Raw genomic sequence first — 21,876 nt, 5'->3', positions numbered from 1 at the left:
AGAAAATAAGAAATAGAGGCATTTGATTTTTGGCAGAGAGATGGTTAATTTTATATGTCAACTTGGCTAGGCTATAGTATATGGTGATTTAATCAGACATAGTCTAGGTGCTGGGAAGGCATTTTATAGATGTAGTTAACATCTATAATTAGTTGACTTTAAGTAATGTCAGTGGACCTCATCCAATTAAAGACCATAAGAGCAAAACCTGAGATTTTCTAAAACAGAATTTCTGTTCAAGAATGTAAGTATCAACTTCTGTCTGAGTTTCCAGACTGCTGGCCTTCAGATTTCACATTTACCAAACCCCTCGATCATATGAGCCAATTCCATACAATCTCTCTCTCTCTCTCTCCAGACACACACACACACACACACACACACACACACACACACACACTCTCTCCCCCCTATGGTTCTTCTCTGCAGAACCCTGACTGATACAGAGGGTACCGCTCAGTGAGTATGGATGTGTTCCCCTGCATTTTCCCAGCCTTCCTTAGTTTGATCCCAAGTGATCAGACTGGACAATAGGCTGTGAGCAGTAGTGACTATGTCATATTTCATTAAAGCCACTGAGGAGCCAGGATGCCTTCTTCTCTCCCATCCCAGACTGGGGGAAACTTGGAAACTATGTGCTCGAATAATATACCTATACCTTAAAAGAAGGCAGCCAACTAGTATTGGGCTGTGATATGAACAAAATTAAATCTCTGTTGTGTTAAGTAATTGAGATTTCAAATTTTGTTATTTCATCAGAGTTTATCCTACCTTGAATAATACACTATCTAAACAGAAAAAAAAAATCAGGTCATGGGCATATTAATCAGAAGTCTTTAGGTTGTAAGTGAATGAAAATCCATCTCAATCCATTTTTTTTTTTTTTTTTTTGATCTGTGACTTTGTTTTTAATTCTCAAGCCTTACGATCAGATAATTTACAAATCTGTGCTGATAGAGCTCCTCTACCTTAACCCTTCTGAGTTGGCAAAAGCATCATTACCAATCACACACCTACAGTAGTTCTACAGTTGTGTTTCTGAATACCTGTTTAAAAGACAATCCTGAATTATAACTTAGTCTGACTTTGTGAAGAATTCACAAGCAAGTTTCCCAACCTATCATGTCACAGTGAATTTTAAAAACATCTGATCTTAAAGATCATCTCTAAAATGTGAGAAGTACTAAATATTCTTTATCTGATGCTATACATAAACCACACTAAAATGCCCTTCATTAAGTAAAACGCAATATTTTAGACGGAGAATTTTAATTAAATTGGCATATTTAAGACCAAAAAGATAAAGTGGACATTGTCAGTGTATCTTCAGCCCTTGCCTTAACGGGTGAATGAACACAACTTGAAACACAGGTGAATCTTGCTGGTCTATGAGACAGTGAAGGGAGCTTCTCAATATTTAAATATATTAATATAACCAGTTATAGAAATCTAAATATAAAACCAATCTCCTATAGGGTTTGAGAAGGCATTCACCATATCCCTGAAAAGTTTAACATTCCTTATTCAAGTTTAATCATCTCTTTAGAAGGGGAAAACACTGACAGTACTTGCTGAACCAGAATTACTATCAAAATTCAAAAAGCTGACCATATTCATTTAGCCACAAGCCAATCTTATTTAAATCAGGACAGAAATATTACATCAGCTATTCATGACCTGAATTCTAGTGTATGAGATCAATTTAAATATGGTACACATAAAAAGTCATGAGACAGCTGTTTCATAATAAATAAGGCAGTGGCCAACTATTACTCATTAGTAGCTTTTTTGAGATAAGCTATCAAGTCTGCCCTTTCTGACTTCTTCTTAATGCCAGCGAAGATCATTTTTGTTCCAGGGATGTACTTCTTGGGATTCTCCAAATACTCCATCAGCGTCTCCTCTCCCCAGGTGATGCCTTTGTTCTTGTTGGCATCTGTGTAAGAGAATCCGACAGCCTGACCTGTCTTTCGCCCAAACAGACCATGGAGATTTGGCCCAGTCTTGTGCTTGCCTCCCTTTTCCACAGTATGGCACTGGGCACACTTCTGAACAAAAATCTTCTTGCCCTTCTCAACATCACTCATTTTTAAATCGTTCTTTCTCTGTGTACGACTAAGCCGTTCCCGTTCGCAAGCCAAACGTCCAGCTCTCTAATCCCAAGGACACGCCGGTCCGCGCCTATGTACGGGTGAAAATGCCTCAATCCATTTTTAAAAAAGAAAAGGAATTGAATGGTTTATATAACTGAATGGTCCAAGAGTAGGTCTTCAGAGTTAGTCATAGCTAAATCCAAAGAATCAAAAACTGTCATCAGGATTTGGGTCTCACTCTTAGCCTAATGTACACTTTTACTCTTTTTTTGTACCAACACAGTCTAGAGGATGATTCTGATTCACCTGACTGGGTTATGTCCCTTACTCTGAACCATTCACTGTGAATGGGTCATGCAATAAACTCAATGGTCAAGTTTACTCATATTCTTATTCTTAGAAATGGGGTGATTGGGGGACAGGTAAGATCAACCCCACTCATATCACAAGGACTGAAGATAGGGTAGGGGAGATTCTCCAAAGGAAAACTGGGCTGCTGTGACCAGAGTGGAAAGGAAGTCAGGCAGGCAAAAACAATAGAGTTCCATTGTAGGGAAGTAGAAGTCTTTATGTCTCATGTATTTCAAGAAGGGAAGCTGGGTTGCATATATAGAAACACAAACGTGTTTGCTGATCATGTTTTTTAAAATTGAAGTATTGTGATCAATAAGTGGTAAGCTGGCTGTGTAACTGACAATAGGGAGAGTAGCTATTGCAATGTGATAATTCACTTTAATCAAAGATAAAAGAGATAATTTGTCCCATCACATCAAGACCATGTATATCAATAATACATCTATCAGTGTACAGAAGATGTCACATCTGATTGAAAGCAATTGAAGTGATATTACATCTCTCAAGAAATAAAAGCCAAGGGCAGGCTATTCCATATTGAAATCACACCACAATTATTCATTATTTAGATAATAATGACACATTTAGAACTTGTTCAGGGAGCAATTAACAAGCTGACTGTCTGTTCAGCCACATCCTAATCTATTTTATATGTGAATAAAACTAGTCAAGTAGAAAACTGTGATTCAAATAGAAAGCTCCTTGTTTCTCAGTTATATTATTTATATGTGACAAGTTGCTAGATGACTTAAGGTAATTATTAACTGTATAGAGATTATAAAGCACATATATAGGGGTGTATGTGTATCCATCCATTATTGACCTAGTTTTGTGATATATATATATTCATAATTAATAAGTATAAATAAAACTGAATATAAGCACAATTATAAATCTTTTGTATATATAATAGCACACTGAATATTTGCTAAAGATTTTAAAATTTTATGTAAGAAATTATTCTCTCATTTAAGAAGTTTAGAGAACTGTTTAATCAGCAATTGGAATTGGGTGCCATGAAGTAGAAAAAGTGTTCAAATAACTTTTTTCCCCTTCCTTTCCCTTTGCTTTTTCTTTTTTTAAACAAAGAAATTGACTATAAATATAGAAAGTAAGAGTCTAGTAAAAGACTGAAAGAACAGTGAAATTTGGTACATGTTAATTTCTTGCCAAGTTTCAGGATTATGTTCCTGAATTTTAATGGGCATGACAAAACTGGAGTTGGTAGGATCAAGGTCTCATAGAAGTTTGGAAATCAACAGAAATTTGGTAAATATTGCAATATATAACAAAATGGAGACATAAATATAACAAATTATAAATAAAAGTTAAAAAAGCAGCTGCTTTCAAAACAAACCATAAGCCAAAGCTATGAAAAACTTGCACTAATAGATAATTCTTTTCCTGAATTACTTTCTCCAAGAAATTTGCTGTGATGTTTTGATCTGCTGTGGCAGATTCTTTCCCAAGTTTTGTAATCAGTCTCACTGCACCTCTATTCAAAGTATGTTGATCTAAGTACCTGCACTGTCCTGGGCATATTACAGGCATTTTTTTTTTTTTTTTTTTTTGCGGTACGTGGCCTCTCACTGTTGTGGCCTCTCCCGTTGCGGAGCACAGGTTCCGGACGCGCAGGCTCAGCTGCCGTGGCTCACGGGCCCAGCTGCTCTGCGGCATGTGGGATCTTCCCGGACCAGGGCACGAACCCGTGTCCCCTGCATTGGCAGGCGGACTCTCAACCACTGCGCCACCAGGGAAGCCCTACAGGCATTTCTTAAACTCACAGAGTTTAGGAAACTTTCTTGAAGAAGTGAGAAGACACTTATATGTGGAACCTAAAATAAATAAATAAATCTCGTAGTTACAGAGAACAGATAGGTGGTTGCCAGAGGCGGTGGGTAGGGGTGGGTGAAATGAGTGAAGGGAGTCAAAAGGTACAAACTTCAAGTTATAGAATAAATGTCATGGAGATGTAATGTACAACATAGCAACTACAGTTAGTAATACTGTGTTGTGTATTTGAAATATGCTAAGAGAGTAGATCTTTTTTTTTTAAAATAAATTTATTTATTCATTTATTTATTTTTGGCTGTGTTGGGTCTTCGTTTCTGTGTGAGGGCTTTCTCTAGTTGTGGCAAGCGGGGGCCACTCTTCATCGCGGTGCGCGGGCCTCTCACTGTCGCGGCCTCTCTTGCTGCGGAGCACAGGCTCCAGAGGCGCAGAGCTCAGTATTTATAGCTCACGGGCCCAGCTGCTCCGTGGCACGTGGGATCTTCCCAGACCAGGGCTTGAACCTGTGTCCCCTGCCTTGGCAGGCAGACTCTCAACCACTGCGCCACCAGGGAAGCCCAAGAGAATAGGTCTTAAAAGTTCTCATCACAAGGAGAATTCTCTATGTATAGTGATGGATAACTAGACTTATTGTGGTGATCATTTCATAGTGTGTACAAGTATTGAATCATTATGTTGTACACCTGAAACTAATATAATGTATGCCAATTATATCTCAATATAAAAAACATTTTTAAAAGGCGAAGAAAAAAAAAAGAAGTGAGAAGAATTCAGGTCTGCCTGACTACATCTATCCCATCTACAGTTTCTCAGTCTGCTGCAATGCACACATCAGGCTTTTATGGTCGTGCCACTCTGTTCCTGATGATTCTCTAGTCATTCCTCCCTAACATGCATAGGAGCCCCATGGAGCACTTTCAGCCACCTGATTTCTGGTCCCCTACAGAGTTCCAAATACTATAGCATGAATTATGCTTCTTAATATTAAATCACCTTGGCTCTTTTAGTCTCACAGAAATAAGAAGACCTAGGTTAGTATTTCAGCTCTCTCATACCAGTTACATGATCTTGGACAAAGGGCTTAAACTATTAGTGCCTCAATCCTCATTCTTTATCCCTCTCATTGACTCATGAGATCTTCTGACCTCTTTTCCCAGCTTTGTGGAATTTTAGTGATGCCAATGAATTTGAACCTATTTTAAATTACCTTGCATTTTTCTGTTGTTTTTTAGTTCTTGTGTACTGAAAAATTGTTTTGCTCTGCAATTCTTGGGGAACAATATACAACATTTTTTCATAGCCTAAATGTGAATTTGAGCCCCCTACTTTAGTCTGATCTTTTTTTTTTTGTGGGAAGGGTAAGGGTGGTAGACCTCTTTTTAATGTTGTACAAACATTCACCTGTTTGAAAAATGGGAGAAGATCCTGGTTCTTAGTCCATTGTGTTGGTTGTCATTAATATTCTTTCTATGAAGGGATGCTGCTGGGAAGAGCTGCATCTCTACCATTATTCAGGCACTGCTTCCCCTGAAGGATTCAGATGCCTTCACATCAGTTTTCAGTACTGACCTCAGGCTTGGCCACAGAGACTCTCTTCTTTGTGAAGAAGAGTCAGGATTCCACAGATGTCCAAAAGCCTTCTATACTCCCTAGTCTCTGGAGCTGGGAGCAAGGGTTTGTGAATGCTCACTAGATATGAAAATCATAAAGTCCCCCTGTGCCTTCACTAGTCCCCCAGAATCTATTCTTTCTTTTCCAAGATGAGCTTTTTTAAAACATTACTCCAAGCACTGCCTCCTTCTCCTCTCTCCACTGAGATTACCCAGCCGAGTGTACCAAATAAAAGCCACAAAGGACTTGTCTCCTTGGTACCAGACAATACCTGTTTCTGCCTCTGGAACCCAAAGCTGTCAACAAGCCCTAGAAGTTAAAGGAAATCAGAAAACAATGCTTGGAGTTCCTATTTCTAAGGATCTGGGTAATCATAATGAAATGAACGTTTTGCATTTCCTCTGAGAATCTCATGTAGGAGTGGGAATAAGAGAGAAATTATCTCAATAAATTACCCTGCAACATTTTTCTTCATGTATATTTTAAATGGGTGTCAATTTAAATATCTGGAGCAAGGATGGTGAATGCATGACTTTTGCAGCCACTGCTTTCTCCCTCACTCATGGCAGATATAGTTAATGAATCATTTCTATCTGTGGTCTGCAGTTGCTTGTTAATTGTCAACATAATGGGTGAGACAGCCAGTATTAATGAATTGAATCAGAAATTGAAATAGGAATACGCTTACCATCTGTTCCCTAAAGATTGTATAATGTGGAAAATTCTGAAATTTAGTGATGTTGTCAGTGGGGTGGGATGGAGTGGAAAGATGAAGGGTGGGGGAGAAGGAGAGAAGGGATGATTGATTGAAGCTGTATTTCAGAGAGGCCATATGGAGCATATATCCCATGTGAGCCTACCTTGAGCCTAGGATTTGCTCTTCAGCCTTGGTTCTGAGCACCTTTATATTGTGAGTTCAGGAAAAACCAGGCTTTGGGAGATAGATATATTCTGAAGAAACTGAGTCATTAATCTTGAAAATTTCATGGTTAAAAATGAAATTTCTAGATAAGAAGTCTAGAAAACACATGTTTAGTGGTCTACCTAAGTGGTCTACCTAGTCTTTTACCTGTGACAGACTTCCTATGAAACCAAATTAATATCAGAAAGTTAATAAAACAACTTAAAGAAAATAAAGAGCTGGATGTTCCTAAAGAATAACGGCTTTAGGATAAGAGAGTGTATGGACCCATCAGCAAAGTAGGAATGTATGTGATGAACAGATCAGCGAACTAATATTGTGGATGGCCTAGTATATTAGAGTTCTCCAGAGAAACAGAACCAATAGGATATGTATTTTATATGATAAAATATAATAAAAATAGATTTATTATAAGGAATTGGTTCACAAGATTATGGAGACTGACAAGTCCCAAGATCTACAGAGTGAGTCAGCAAGTTGGAGACCCAGGTGATCTGATGGTGTTGTTCCAGTATGAGGATGGCAGGCTTCAGACCAAGGAAGAGCTGAGGTTTCAGTTTGGGCCTGATAGCAGGAAAAAGTCAGTGTCCCAGCTTGAAGGCAGTCAGGCAGGAGGAATTCTCTCTGGGGGAGGATCATCCTTTCTGTTATCAGGCCTTCAGTGGGTTGGATGAGCCCTCCCTGCTTCCAGCCCCAGCCCACCCCGACCCACCCATATTAGGGAGGGCTTTACTCAGACTATTGATTTGAATGTTAACCTCACCCCGAAACACTCTCACAAAAACACCCAGAAAAATGTTTGACCAAATATCTGGCATCCTGTGGCCCAATTTGACACATAAAGTTAACTGTTACACCTGGGAACTCTTTTTCCTGAAAGGGCTGAACTGGAGACAAAGGAATTTTTACCCTTTGAGTTCATTTTTTTAAAATGTTATACAGTCTGAAGTTTATTTTCTATGAGTTATATTTATTTTTTTTTCGTTTCCATGAAAGGATTTTAGTAGACTATCCAGATTCACTAGCATTACAATTACAAAATGTTATTTCAAGGTGTTACTTATCCAGATAACCAATACTCATTTAATAAAAGCATATTCAATTCTAGTTTAGAAGATGGTATTATCTTAACTAATTCCAAGAGATCAGCCCATTTCAGCCTAAAAACACCATTGCATTAATCATATATTTGCAACTTATTTATTTTAAGGTCTCATGTACATCTAATTTATGTTATTTAACGTGTATCAGAAATCCACCCACAGACACACTTTATGCACACATTTAAACCATGCAATAAATTTAAAAGTAAAATCCCCTTGTAGAATTTTCCATGTATCTGTATTACTCCTTTATGCCTATTCTCCCTTTTCCCCAATATTTTTGAATGGCATTTGAAAACTAACTTCAGATACTTTGTAAGCATTCCTTAGATTTTTGGCTTTTTTCCCTTTTATTTTCTAACGTTAAAGACAAGCAGCTGAGAGAAAACAGAACCAAATTTGGTTCGCCCTAATACAAATTTCAACTATTTATATTCCGCAGTTACCAACCAAACTTACTTTTAAGAAAATATTAACAACTTTAGCCACAATCTAAATTTTATCATATCAGCAAACGCTATAAACTCTTAAATCAAAAGTAATTATACAGAGTAAAATCTAGTTTAGTGGGCATGTGAATCTATAATATAACAAAAATCACAGGATAATCCTCATTTTTTCCAATTTTTTTCTGGAAAATGCATTATAAACACATTGCATTTTCCCACAGGAACCTAAAATTGCAGTTGCATTCCTGCTCAGTTAACTCACCATTAAATAAGTCATGGTTGTGACTAGCAACACATTATAAAAGCAAAGATAAAATGATAAACCTACAATAAACTTAATAAAACTATAAGTGCTATAGAATTAGAAAAATGTTCTTCTTTCTATATATATTTGAGATTCTACTCAAAAAATTCTACTCAACTTTGAAATGTTGGCGAGTAACTTAAAATGTTAAACCCACACACGCCCCACTATGTGGTCAAAGAAAACATGGATATGGACCCTGTTGGGCGTCAGTTCGTAGCCTTCCTTACAGTTCAACCTTTGGCTTGAAGAAACGAAATGATACTTAGAGAAGAAGAAATTATTTAACTTAGAGAAGTTAAATAATTTGTCCATGATTACACAGCAAGTCAGAATACAAGTCAGGACTAAAACCCAGTCATTTTTAATTTAGTTAATATTCCTTCTGCGTCACAGAAGGAACACCTGCAGATGCGCTTTGAAAATTTGGTAAGACTGTGAGAAAAGAGGGCGTTCCCGGTTAACTGGACCCCAAGGGCAGTGCTTCAAGTACCCCGCAATCAGGAAAGCCAGGCGATTCTAAAGTGTGAGCCGGAAAGCGAACCTTGGGCCTCTGAGCGAGGGGACCCAACCTCGCAACCTGTAGGCGGCGCCGCAGAGCGGCAGGCAGGTTAAGGGCGAGGAATCACGACCTCTGCTCTAGACTCCTTTTTAATTCAGTTATTTAAACGTATTCGTTTCGTAGCTGCTATATTCTACATACTATGTGGAATATAAATGTAAAGACATGTTTTCTGACATCCAGAAATGGAAAAAAAAACAACATCTGACGTAGATAAAATGAAGCTGCTAACTAAAACAGTAACAAAACAGTTCAACAGTAATGTTGATTGCCTTCTTAGAATTTAGCTGAGCTTTGGGAACTGTTTGGAATGAGCCAGGAGGCTTAAAAACTGTCCAGGTAAGTTTTACTGGTGATTTGTTTCTGATGAATTTCCTTGTAGCAAGCGGAAACATTTAAAATTATGCTGCTAAACTTCCGTATGCTCAATATTATGTTTGTCCTTTTAAAATTTAGACACTGGAGCATTTAAATAATTAAAGGCATCATTAAGCACTTCAGTCATGGTGGGTTGAAGGTAGATGCCTTCTTACTCATCTTCTCTGTGTTCTATTTTTAGGCCTCTTCTTCTATACACCCACTCCAAACAAGATGGATAGCTTTGAAAGGGAAAAGTTCTGGGAGGATTCATTCAGGGAGAGACAGGCAGACACCCCTAAGTCATAACACAAATTGTTTGGCAACACAGGACTTTCTATATCATTAGCTGAGAGGCCCACCTCCTTCTTTTCCTCCCTTCCGAGCCTGGAGAAGATTGTTAGACCAACCTTTTATGGAAAGTATAGACTAAACGAGTCAAAGTGGTGAGAAATGAAGTTCAGGTGTCAAGTTGGCAGATTTGAATGAGCAAAGATATGCAATGTACTGGACAAAAAAGAAAATTGGTATTATTTCCTAGTTGACAACTGTAATTATTCAGATTTCCCATTATAAACCTCATGGACCTTCTATTTTTAAAAACAGGAATTTTTTTAATCTATTTTTAATAGGCTTTTCTACTGTAGTGCACCATACCTCATAATTACTGAGTCTGTGCTACTATCTACTCATGCGTTGATTTTAGATAAACTTAGACATCTGGTAACTTTTTTTTTTTAGATGAATGACTAATAGTTCCACTTATTTTTTCTGATATTTGAGAAATATCTAGTTTCTTGATGCAAATTTTAGGTTTTCAAATGAATTAACCACAAGCCATATCCTCTAATATACGTGTAAAACTGAACTGTCCTCATTAGATGATCTTTTTTCTGGCTGGTATTAATATACTCAGTGATTTGAATCCTGGCTCTGCCACTTGCTAGCTGTGTGACCTTACGCTAGTTATTTAATGTCTACATGCCTCAGTTTCTTCAACTGAAAGTGGTGATGATAGTAATAATTCCTCATAAATGTGTTATAAGAATCAAATGAGTTAACATTATAAAACATCTAAATGGTGCCAAACATATAATGAAATATGCATGTTCCTTAAATAAATAAAATACTTATCCCTCTTTTAAATGTATATGCAAATCCTACCTAACTTCAGACTTCATTTCAACTGATAGACTAATTGCCTTCTCCTCGTCTTCATTTCTCTTCTCCTCCCTATACTCATTTTAGGCTTCAGGAGAACAAAATTAGAAATTACCTAAAAAGACTGGCCTGTGTGTGCCGCTTTTCAAAACTGAAATTGCAGATTGTATTAGCATACTTTTGGAAGCAAGTAACAGAAAATTCAGTTCAATCCCACTCATTAAAATTGGCCCACAAAGTAACAGACAAAAGCAGGATGGGTTTCAGGTCTGGCTTTGTGAGTACAGTTCCTTTTCTCTGTGGTTTCCTTGGCTTTGTTGCTATTAGTATAATGGGCTTTTGCTTAGGCTGACTTGCCTCATGGTGGCAAAAATGCCTTTTGAGCCCTGAGTTTCTTGGCTCCATATAATGGAGCATATGCAAAATGACAGGAATCTTTTTTGCTTTTGCTTCATGACTTACTGGCTCATATTAGGTTACAAGCTAATTCCTGAACCAATTTTTGAGGCTAGGAGACCACCATGAACTAATTGGATTAGCTGAACCAATCTCTCTAATATGGGGAATGGGATTACTCTTAGATAAATGAGGCCCAATTCTGTGCTAGGGTCTATCAACTTCCTTTTAAAACTGTTGATAATGGGGGGAAGAGTCGTTGCCTGAGTAAGAGTGGATTGTGTTAGAAAAGAGGAAGGAGGAATGGATACTGGGTAGACAACTATTGATGTCTACCACACAGGTTATGTTCCCTATAGGAGGAGGTTAGAAATGCATCAGTGTCAGTAACACATGTCTGAATGAATAAACAGTTGTGCCTGGTGTACCTTGAAATTCCATAAAGTGGGCTTTTAAATTGTATACATCATTTTTAGGATTTGTTTGGTTATTAGACCAGGTATACTTATGACAGCATAATCAATCTTGTCTGTCCATGGTGCTGACTCTGGCACCAGGGCTGCACACATCCAACTATAGTTTCTGAGCTTAGTTTTTTTTTTTTTTTTGCGGTACGTGGGCCTCTCACTGTTGTGGCCTCTCCCTTGCGGAGCACAGGCTCCGGACGTGCAGGCTCAGCGGGCCCAGCCGCCCCGCGGCATGTGGGATCTTCCCAGACCGGGGCACGAACCCATGTCCCCTGCATCGGCAGGCGGACTTTCAACCACTGCGCCACCAGGGAAGCCCTGAGCTTAGTTTTTAAAAATTTAATTGTAGAATTGAATGTTTTTCTTTGGAAATAATTTTAAATTTGTATAAAATTTGCAAGAATAGTACAATGAACTTTTTTGGTCTGAACTATTTGAAACAAAGTTACTGACATGATGCCTGTTACAGTCCAATACTTAATGTATAAATCCAAAAGCAAGGACATGTTCCAACCTAAACACCACATAATCATCAAAATCAGGAAATTAACATGCTACATTACTTCCAGCTAGTTGCTTACCCTATTCATGTTCTGGCAATTGTCCCAATAATATGCTTTACAATAAAAAAAATCCAGTCAAAGATCACGTGTTGCATTTAGTTGTCGTTTCTCTTTAATCTCCTTCAATCTTGAATCTCAGTCATCCTTGACTTTTTTGATCTTTACAGGCCAGTTAGAATACTCCTCAATTTGGGTATGTCTGAGGTTTCCTCATGATTAGATTCAGATTTTGTGTATGTGGCAGGAATATCACAGAAAAACAGAAGCAACATGTTCTTTTTATTGCATTTTATCAAGTAGTCTATGAGTTTAATTTGTTCCATTATTGGTGAGGTTTATGTTGAATCCTTGATTGAGATGGTGTCGGTCTGGTTTCTCCATTGTGTAGTTACTTGAGTCACTTTATATTAGTAAGTGTTTGAGAAGTGTTTCTATGCAAGATTGGACTTTAGGCCTAGCTTAATGTAATTCTTTCCTTTTGGAATTTCTTTAGTTCTTTTAATATGTAACTATCTCATTTTTGTCAAACTTTCATCTGTTAATTTTAGTGTCCATCGATATAGTGGGGCTGAATTAATTGTGTTATGATAATGGTTACCGAAGTTTTGATTTTTTTAATGTAAGCATTCCTTCTATATTTATTAGTTGTCATTCTAGTGTAAGGTTTTCTTCTCCCTAGTTATTTATGTATTTATTTATTTCGATACGAACTCACAAATTCCTGTTTTATAAAATTGGCTGTCATTTGTTGTTATTGTTGACTTTGATACTCACATTGTTCTTGATTTGGTCAGTGGAAGTTCCATCATACTGGCTTCTGTGTCAGTTTGATTTGTTCCTTTCATTCATTGAGTACTTTATTATTTTCTGGCACAAAGAGATGTTACATACTCATCTTGTCCTTTCCCAACTTCAGCCCCAGAATTAGACGTTTCTCTAATGGGTCCTGCTTCTTTTAATGTTGAATGGTATTTAGAAATCAAGATTTGGGTGCTAGAAGTGCTCATTGCTGCTGGGGTGGAACACCGTTCCCGGGTTCTCTCACTAGTTAGAGGTAGAGAAAATATTTCAGTTCAAACCAATACTTCAATATTCTGTTTTTCAATTCAGCATACACAAAATCTAACATTAGCTTTCTTAGAGGGATCATATAGAGGATATTGGATAACACACAAAATGATTCCATGAAATGTCCAACTTATTAGTTTCCAATGGCTGCTGTAACGAATTACCAGAAATGTGGTGGCATAAAATAACACAAAAGTATTCTCTTACACGGAGGCCAGAAGTCTAAAATCAGTTTCATGGGGCTAAAGTCAACATATCAGCAGGGCTGATTGCTTCTGGAGGCTGTCAGGAGAATCCATTTCCATTCTCTAGAGACCACCTGTATTTCTTGGCTTATGGCCCCTTCCTCCATCTTCAGAGCTCATCCCTCTAATCTCTGCTTCTCTCTTCCAGTCTCTGTAACTGCTTTCTCTCTTTCTGACTCTGATTCCGCCTACTTCACTCTTATTAGAACTTTTGTGATTACATTGGGCCTACCCAGATAATCAACTCATCTCAAAATTCTTAATTTAATCACATCTACAAAGTTCTTTTGATCATGTAAGATGACATATTCACAAGTTCCAGGAATCAGGACGTGAACATCTTCGGAGGAACTACCACACCGATGCTCAGCTAAATGTTTTAGTTTTCTATTTGTGTAGAATAAATTTTACTTTTGAATTGTATTAATCAGGACACTTTAATTTTCAAGTATTATAAAAACAACAACAACAACTCAGTTAGGCTTACCCAAAAAAGGGGTCTTATTGGCTCCCATAAATGAGTCACAGGGCTATGTTGCACTGGCTCTGGTGAATCCAGGGGATCAAAGATGTTGACAGGAATCTTTCTCTCCATCCTTTGGCTCTGCTTTCCTTTGTGTTTATTTTCATCTCCTATTGGCAAGATGGCCTGTAGTAGCTCCAGGATTTATTCTTCCATTTGGGAACCACAGGTCATAGACAGGTTTTTTCCCCCTATAGTGTCAATAGAATCTAGTTACTGAGTTTCACTGATCCAACTTTGGTGGGACTCTATAAATCAAAATGTTTGCTGCTCTTACTGAAACTGCAGCCATTTTATAGATTTTTAGCTTATTTACCACTTGATATATTATTAGTTTATTTACTCATTTAAGGTCTTCAGAAACTTCCCCTCTTTCTCTATCCCCCTCCTTCTTTTTTCCTTTCTTTCTTGTTTAATATTCTCCTGGTTTCAAAAAGAATCAGGCAGTATATCTATATGATTCTTATTGTTTTTTAAATTTTTTTTATCATATTTTAGTTGTTTTTGGAGTTAAAATAATTTAGCAAGAAAATATGATCTTAAGGTTTATTATAGTTGATAATTCAATTATTTAATGATTCATTAATTTACTAATTTAATTATTATTACATTTAATAAGTTTGTTTTATTAAACTGATTTTTATAATAATGCATTTAAGTAAATTACTTAAAAGTCCATTTCTTTTTTTGTTTTGTTTTTGTTTGTATATCAGTAGTTCATTACTTTTTATTGTTGAGTAGTATTCCATTGCATGGAGGTACTGCAGTTTGTTTATCCATTAACCAATTGAAGGACACCTGGATTGCTTCCATTGTGAGGAAACTATGAGTAAAATTGCCATAAACATTCATGTAGAGGTTTCTGGGTGAACATACATTTTCATTCTCTTGGGTAAATATGTAGGAGTGAGATTGCTAGGTCACATGCTAAGTGCATGTTTATTATTATAAAAAACTGCCAAACTGTTTTTCCAAGACACTGCCAATTTGTATTCCCACAAAGAATGAGAATTCCAGGTGATCTGTATCCTGGCCATAACTTGGTATTGTTGGGTTTCTTTATATTTTATTTTAGCCATTCTAATAGTATATACAGGTTATCTAATTATGATTTCAATTTGCATTTTCCTAATGACTAATGATAGTGAGCATCTTTTCATGTGCTTATTTGCCATCTGTATATCTTCTTTGGTGAACCGTCTGTTCAAATCCCTTGCCTATTTTTTTTAACTGACCTGTTTGTTTTTTATCATTTAGTTTTGAGAGTTCTTTATATACTTTCTGAATACAAGACTTTTTTCAGACATATAATTTACAAATATTTCCTCCTAGTCTATGACTTTTCATTTCATTCTTTTTCTTTTAAAATTTAATTTTATTTATTTTTTTTATACAGCAGGTTCTTATTAGTCATCAATTTTATACCCATCAGTGTATATATGTCAATCCCAATCGCCCAATTCAGCACACCACCATCCCTACCTCCCCGCGGCTTTCCCGCCTTGGTGTCCATACGTTTGTTCTCTACATCTGTGTCTCAACTTCTGCCCTGCAAACCGGTTCATCTGTACTATTATTCTAGGTTCCACATACATGCGTTAATATACAATATTTGTTTTTTTCTTTCTGACTTACTTCGCTCTGTATGGTAGTCTCTAGATCCATCCACGTCTCAACAAATGACCCAGTTTCGTTCCTTTTTATGGCTGAGTAACATTCCATTGTATATATGTACCACATCTTCTTTATCTATTCGTCTGCCGATGGGCATTTAGGTTGCTTCCATGACCTCGCTATTGTAAATAGTGCTGCAATGAATATTGGGGTGCATATGTCTTTTTGAATTATGGTTTTCTCAGGGTATATGCCCAGTAGTGGGATTGGGGGATCATACGGTAATTCTACTTTTAGTTTTTTAAGGAACCTCCATACTGTTCTCCATAGTGGCTGTATCAGTTTACATTGCCACCAACAGTGCAAGAGGGTTCCCTTTTCTCCACACCCTCTCCAGCATTTGTTGTTTGTAGATTTTTGGATGATGGCCATTCTGACCTGTGTGAGGTGATACCTCACTGTAGTTTTGATTTACATTTCTCTAATAATTAGTGATGTTGAGCAGCTTTTCATGTGCTTCTTGGCCATCCATATGTCTTCTTTGGAGAAATGTCTATTTAGGTCTTCTGCCCATTTTTGGATTGGGTTGTTTGTTTTTTTAATATTGAGCTGCATGAGCTGTTTGTAAATTTTGGAGATTAATCCTTTGTCAGTTTATTCGTTTACAAATATTTTCTCCCATTCTGAGGATTGTCTTTTCATCTTGTTTATGGTTTCCTTTGCTGTGCAAAAGCTTTTAAGTTTCATTAGGTCCTGTTTGTTTATTTTTGTTTTTATTTCCATTACTCTAGGAGATGGGTCAAAAAAGATCTTGCTGTGATTTATCTCAAAGAATTTTCTTCCTATGTTTTCCTCTAAGAGTTTTATAGTGTCTGGTCTTACATTTAGGTCTCTAATCCATTTTGAGTTTATTTTTGTGTATGGTGTTAGAGAGTGTTCTAATGTCATTCTTTTACATGTAGCTGTTCAGTTTTCCCAGCATCACTTTTCTCCATTGTATATCCTTGCTTCCTTTGTCATAGACTAGTTGACGATAGGTGCGTGGGTTTATCTCTGGGCTTTCTATCTTGTTCCATTGATCTATGTTTCTGTTTTTGTGCCAGTACCATATTGTCTTAATTACTGTAGCTTTGTAGTATAGTCTGAAGTCAGGGAGTCTTATTCCTCCAGCTCCATTTTTTCCCCTCAAGACTGCTTTGGCTATTCAGGGTCTTTTGTGTCTCCATACAAATTTTAAGATTTTTTGTTCTAGTTCTGTAAAAAATGCCATTGGTAGTTTGATAGGGATTGCATCGAATCTGTAGATTGCTTTGGATAGTATAGTCATTTTCACAATATTGATTCTTCCAATCCAAGAACATGGTATATCTCTCCATCTGTTGGTATCATTTTCAACTTCTTTCATCAGTGTCTTACCGTTTTCTTCATACAGGTCTTTTGTAGATTTATTCCTAGGTATTTTATTCTTTTTGTTGCAGTGGTAAATGGGGGTGTTTCCTTAATTTCTCTTTCATATTTTTCGTCATTAGTGTGTAGGAATGCAAGAGATTTCTGTGCATTAATTTTGTATCCTGCAACTTTACCAAATTCATCAATTAGCTCTAGTAGTTTTCTGTTGGCATCTTTAGGATTATCTATGTATAGTATCATGTCATCTGCAAACAGTGACATTTTACTTCTTTTCCAATTTGTATTCCTTTTATTTCTTTTTCTTCTCTGATTGCCTTGGCTAGGACTTCCAAAACTATGTTGAATAATAGTGGTGAGAGTGGACATCCTTGTCTCGTTCCTGATCTTAGAGGAAATGCTTTCAGTTTTTCACCATTGAGAATGATGTTTGCTGTGTGTTTGCTGTATATGGCCTTTATTATGTTGAGGTTGGTTCCCTCTATGCCCACTTTCTGGAGAGTTTTTATCATAAACGGTGTTGAATTTTGTCAAAAGATTTTTCTGCATCTATTGAGATGATCATATGGGTTTTATTCTTCAATTTGTTACGATGGTGTATCACACTGATTGATTTGCTTATATTGAAGAATCCTTGCATCCCTGGGATAAATCCTACTTGATCATGGTGTATGATCCTTTTAATGTGTTGTTGGATTCTGTTTGATAGTATTTTGTTGAGGATTTTTGCATCTATATTCATCAGAGATATTGGTCTGTAATTTTCTTTTTTTGTAGTATCTTTGTCTGGTTTTGGTATCAGTGTGACGGTGGCCTTATAGAATGAGTTTGGGAGTGTTCCTTCCTCTGCAATTTTTTGGAAGAGTGTGAGAAGGATGGGTGTTAGCTCTTCTTTAAATGTGTGATAGAATTCACCTGTGAAGCCATCTGGTCCTGGACTTTTGTTTGTCGGAAGATTTTTTTTTTTTTTTTGCGGTTCGCGGGCCTCTCGCTGTTGTGGCCTCTCCCGTTGCAGACCACAGGCTCCGGACGCGCAGCCTCCGGATGCGCAGGCTCAGCGGCCATGGCTTACAGGCCCAGCCACTCCATGGCATGTGGGATCTTCCCAGACTGGGGCATGAACCCGTGTCCCCTGCATTGGCAGGTGGACTCTCAACCACTGCGCAACCATGGAAGCCCTGTTGGAAGATTTTTAATCACAGTTTCAATTTCATTATTTGTGATTGGTCTGTTCATATTTTCTGTTTCTTCCTGGTTCAGTCTTAGAAGGTTATACCTTTCTAAGAATTTTGCCATTTCTTCTAGGTTGTCCATTTTATTGCCATAGAGTTGCTTATAGTAGTCTCTTAGGATGCTTTGTATTTCTGTGGTGTCTGTTGTAACTTCTTTTTCATTTCTAATTTTATTGATTTGAGTCGTCTCCCTCTCTTTCTTGATGAGTCTGGCTAGTGGTTTATTGCTTTTGTTTATCTTCTCAAACAACCAGCTTTTAGTTTTATTGATCTTTGCTTTTGTTTTCTTTTTTTCTATTTCATTTATTTCTGCTCTGATCTTTATGATTTCTTTCCTTCTGCTAACTTTGGGTTTTGTTCTTCTTTCTCTAGTTCCTTTAGGTGTAAGGTTAGATTGTTTATTTGAGATTTTACTTGTTTCTTGAGGTAGGCCTGTATAGCTATAAACTTCCCTTTTAGAACAGCATTTGCTGTATCCCATAGGTTTTGGATCATTGTGTTTTCATTGTCATTTGTCTCTAGGTATTTTTTGATTTCCTCTTCGATTTCTTCAGTGATCTCTTGGTTATTTAGTAACGTATTGTTTAGCCTCCATGTGTTTGTGTTTTTACGTTTTTTCCCCCTGTAATTCATTTCTAATCTCATACCGCTGTGGTCAGAAAAGATGGTTGATATGATTTCAATTTTCTTAAATTTACTGAGGCTTGATTTGTGACCCAAGATGTTATCTATCCTAGAGAATGTTCCTTGTGCACTTGAGAAGAAAGTGTAATCTGCTGTTTTTGGATGGAATGTCCTATAAATATCAATTAAATCTATCTGGTCTATTCTGTCATTTAAAGCTTGTGTTTCATTATTAATTTTCTGTTTGGATGATCTGTCCATTGGTGTAAGTGAGGTGTTAAAGTCCCCCACTTTTATAGCTGTTAGCAGTTTCCTTATGTATTGAGGTCCTCCTATGTTGGGTGCATATATATTTATAATTGTTATATCTTCTTCTTGGATTGATCCCTTGATCGTTATGTAGTGTCCTTCCTTGTCTCTTGTAACATTCTTTATTTTAAAGTGTATTTTATCTGATATGAGTATTGCTACTCCAGCTTTCTTTGAATTTCCATTTACATGGAATGTCTTTTTCCATCCCATCACTTTCAGTCTGTATGTGTCCTTAGATCTGAAGTGGGTCTCTTGTAGACCTATAGATCTATAGATGGGTTTTATTTTTGTATCTATTCAGCAAGCCTGTGTCTTTTGGTTGGAACATTTAATCCATTCACGTTTTTTATTGTTTGATTTTTTTTTTTTTTTTGTACACGGGCCTCTCACTGTTGTGGCCTCTTCCGTTGTGGAGCACAGGCTCCGGACACACAGGCTCAGCGGCCATGGCTCATGGGCCCAGCCGCTCCACGGCACGTGGGATCTTCCTGGACCAGGGCACGAACCCGTGTTCCCTGCATTGGCAGGCAGACTCTCAACCACTGCGCCACCAAGGAAGCCTTCCATTCACGTTTAAGGTAATTATCAATATGTATGTTCCTATGACCATTTTCTTAATTGTTTTGGCTTTGTTTTTGTAGGTCCTTTTCTTCCTTTGTGTTTCCCACTTAAAGAAGTTCCTTTAGCATTTGTTGTAGAGCTGGTTTGGTGGTGCTGAATTCTCTTAGCTCTTGCTTGTCTGTAAAGCTTTTGATTTCTCCGTTGAATCTGAATGAGATTCTTGCCAGATAGAGTAATCTTGGTATTAGGTTCTTCCCTTTCATCAGTTTAATTATATCCTGCCACTTCCTTCTAGCTTGTAGAGTTTATGCTGAGAATTCAGCTGTTAACCTTATGGGAGTTCCCTTGTATTTTATTTGTCATTTTTCCTTTGCTGCTTTCAATCATTTTTCTTTGTCTTTAATTTTTGCCAATTTGATTACCATGTGTCTCGGTGTGTTTCTCCTTGGGTTTATCCTGTATGGGACTCTCTGCACTTCCTGGACTTGGGTGGCTATTTCCTTTCCCATGCTAGGGAAGTTTTTGACTATAATCTCTTCAAATATTTTCTCTGGTCCTTTCTTTCTTCTCCTTCTGGGACCCCTATAATGTGAATGCTGTTGCATTTAATGTTGTCCCAGAGGTCTCTTAGGCTGTCTTCATTTCTTTTCATTTTTTTTTTTCTTTATTCTGTTCTGCAGCAGTGAATTCCACCGTTCTGTCTTCCAGGTCACTTATCCATTCTTCTGCCTCAGTTATTCTGCTATTGATTTTTTCTAGTGTAGTTTTCATTTCAGTTATTGTATTGTTCATCTCTGTTTGTTTGTTCTTTAATTCTTCTAGGTCTTTGTTAAACATTTCTTGCATCTTCTCGATCTTTGCCTCCTTTCTTTTTCTGAAGTCCTGGATCATCTCCACTATCATTATTCTGAATTCTTTTTCTGGAAGTTTGCCTATCTCCACTTCATTTAGTTGTTTTTCTGGGGTTTTATCTTGTTCCTTCATCTGGTACATAGCCCTCTGCCTTTTCATCTTGTGTATCTTTCTATTAATGTGGTTTTTGTTCCACAGCCTGCAGGATTGTAGTTCTTCTTGCTTCTGCTTTCTGCCCTCTGGTGGATGAGGCTATCTAAGAGGCTTGTGTAAGTTTCCTGATGGGAAGGAGTATTGGTGGGTAGAGCTGAGTGTTGCTCTAGTGGGCATAGCTCAGTAAAACTTTAATCCTCTTGACTGCTGATGGGTGGGGCTGGGTTCCCTCCCTGTTGGTTGTTTGGCCTGAGGCAACCCAACACTGGAGCCTACCTGGGCTCTTTGGTGGGGCTAATGACAGACTCTGGAAGGGCTCATGCCAAGAAGTACTTCCCAGAACTTCTGCTGCCAGTGTCCTTGTCCCCACAGTGAGCCACAGCCACCCCCTGCCTCTGCAGGAGACCCTTCATCACTAGCAGGTAGATCTGGTTCAGTCTCCCCTGGGGTCACTGCTCCTTCCCCTGGGTCCTGATGCACAGACTACTTTGTGTGTGCCCTCCAAGAGTGGAGTCTCTGTTTGCCCCAGTCCTGTCAGAGTCCTGCAATCAAATCCCACTAGCCTTCAAAGTCTGATTCTCTAGGAGTTCCTCCTGCCATTGCCAGACCCCCAGGTTGGGACGCCTGATGTGGGGCTCAGAACCTTCACTCCAGTGGGTGGACTTCTGTGGTATAAGTGTTCTCCAGTCTATGAGTCACCCACCCAGGAGTTATGGGATTTGATTTTAGTGTGATTGCTCCCCTCCTACCGTCTCATTGTGGTTTCTCCTTTGTCTTTGGATGTGGGGTATCTTTTTTGGTGAGTTCCAGTGTCTTCCTGTCAATGATTGTCCAGCAGCTAGTTGTGATTCTGGTGTTCTCACAAAAGGGAGTGAGAGCATGTCCTTCGACTCCACCATCTTGGTTCAGGGCCTAAAAGTCCATTTCTTATCGTGTGTTAGTGAAACCTGAGGTGAATATAAAATGCATGGTTGTTAAGGATACTTAGACATATAAAAATATATGAAAATATGCTTATATTAAAGAGGTTAAAATGTTCATATACTGTTAGTCGTTGGTTTTATTATTTATTTTTATGTTATTGCTTTTTTTGTTTCTGTAAATGAAATATTTATGAAGTGTCAATAGATTCGGACCATGCGCTGATTTGAA

The 21,876-nt window shown here is 37.6% G+C and overlaps 1 protein-coding gene across 1 annotated transcript; it reads right to left on the bottom strand.

The window, feature by feature from the left end:
• Positions 1 to 1,252: 1,252 nt before the first annotated feature.
• LOC116752326 (cytochrome c) lies at positions 1,253 to 2,201 on the bottom strand. Its single transcript, XM_032629206.1, has one exon. The coding sequence runs from the start codon at positions 2,085 to 2,087 to the stop codon at positions 1,770 to 1,772; it is 318 nt and encodes a 105-aa protein (XP_032485097.1). The 5' UTR covers positions 2,088 to 2,201; the 3' UTR covers positions 1,253 to 1,769.
• Between the last annotated feature and the right edge of the window lie 19,675 nt (positions 2,202 to 21,876).

The sequence above is a fragment of the Phocoena sinus genome, chromosome 3 (genome assembly GCF_008692025.1).
Source record: "Phocoena sinus isolate mPhoSin1 chromosome 3, mPhoSin1.pri, whole genome shotgun sequence".
Classification (NCBI taxonomy): Eukaryota; Metazoa; Chordata; class Mammalia; order Artiodactyla; family Phocoenidae; genus Phocoena; species Phocoena sinus.
Note: the sequence above shows the minus strand (reverse complement) of the source record. Positions and strands in the feature narration are given on the sequence as shown.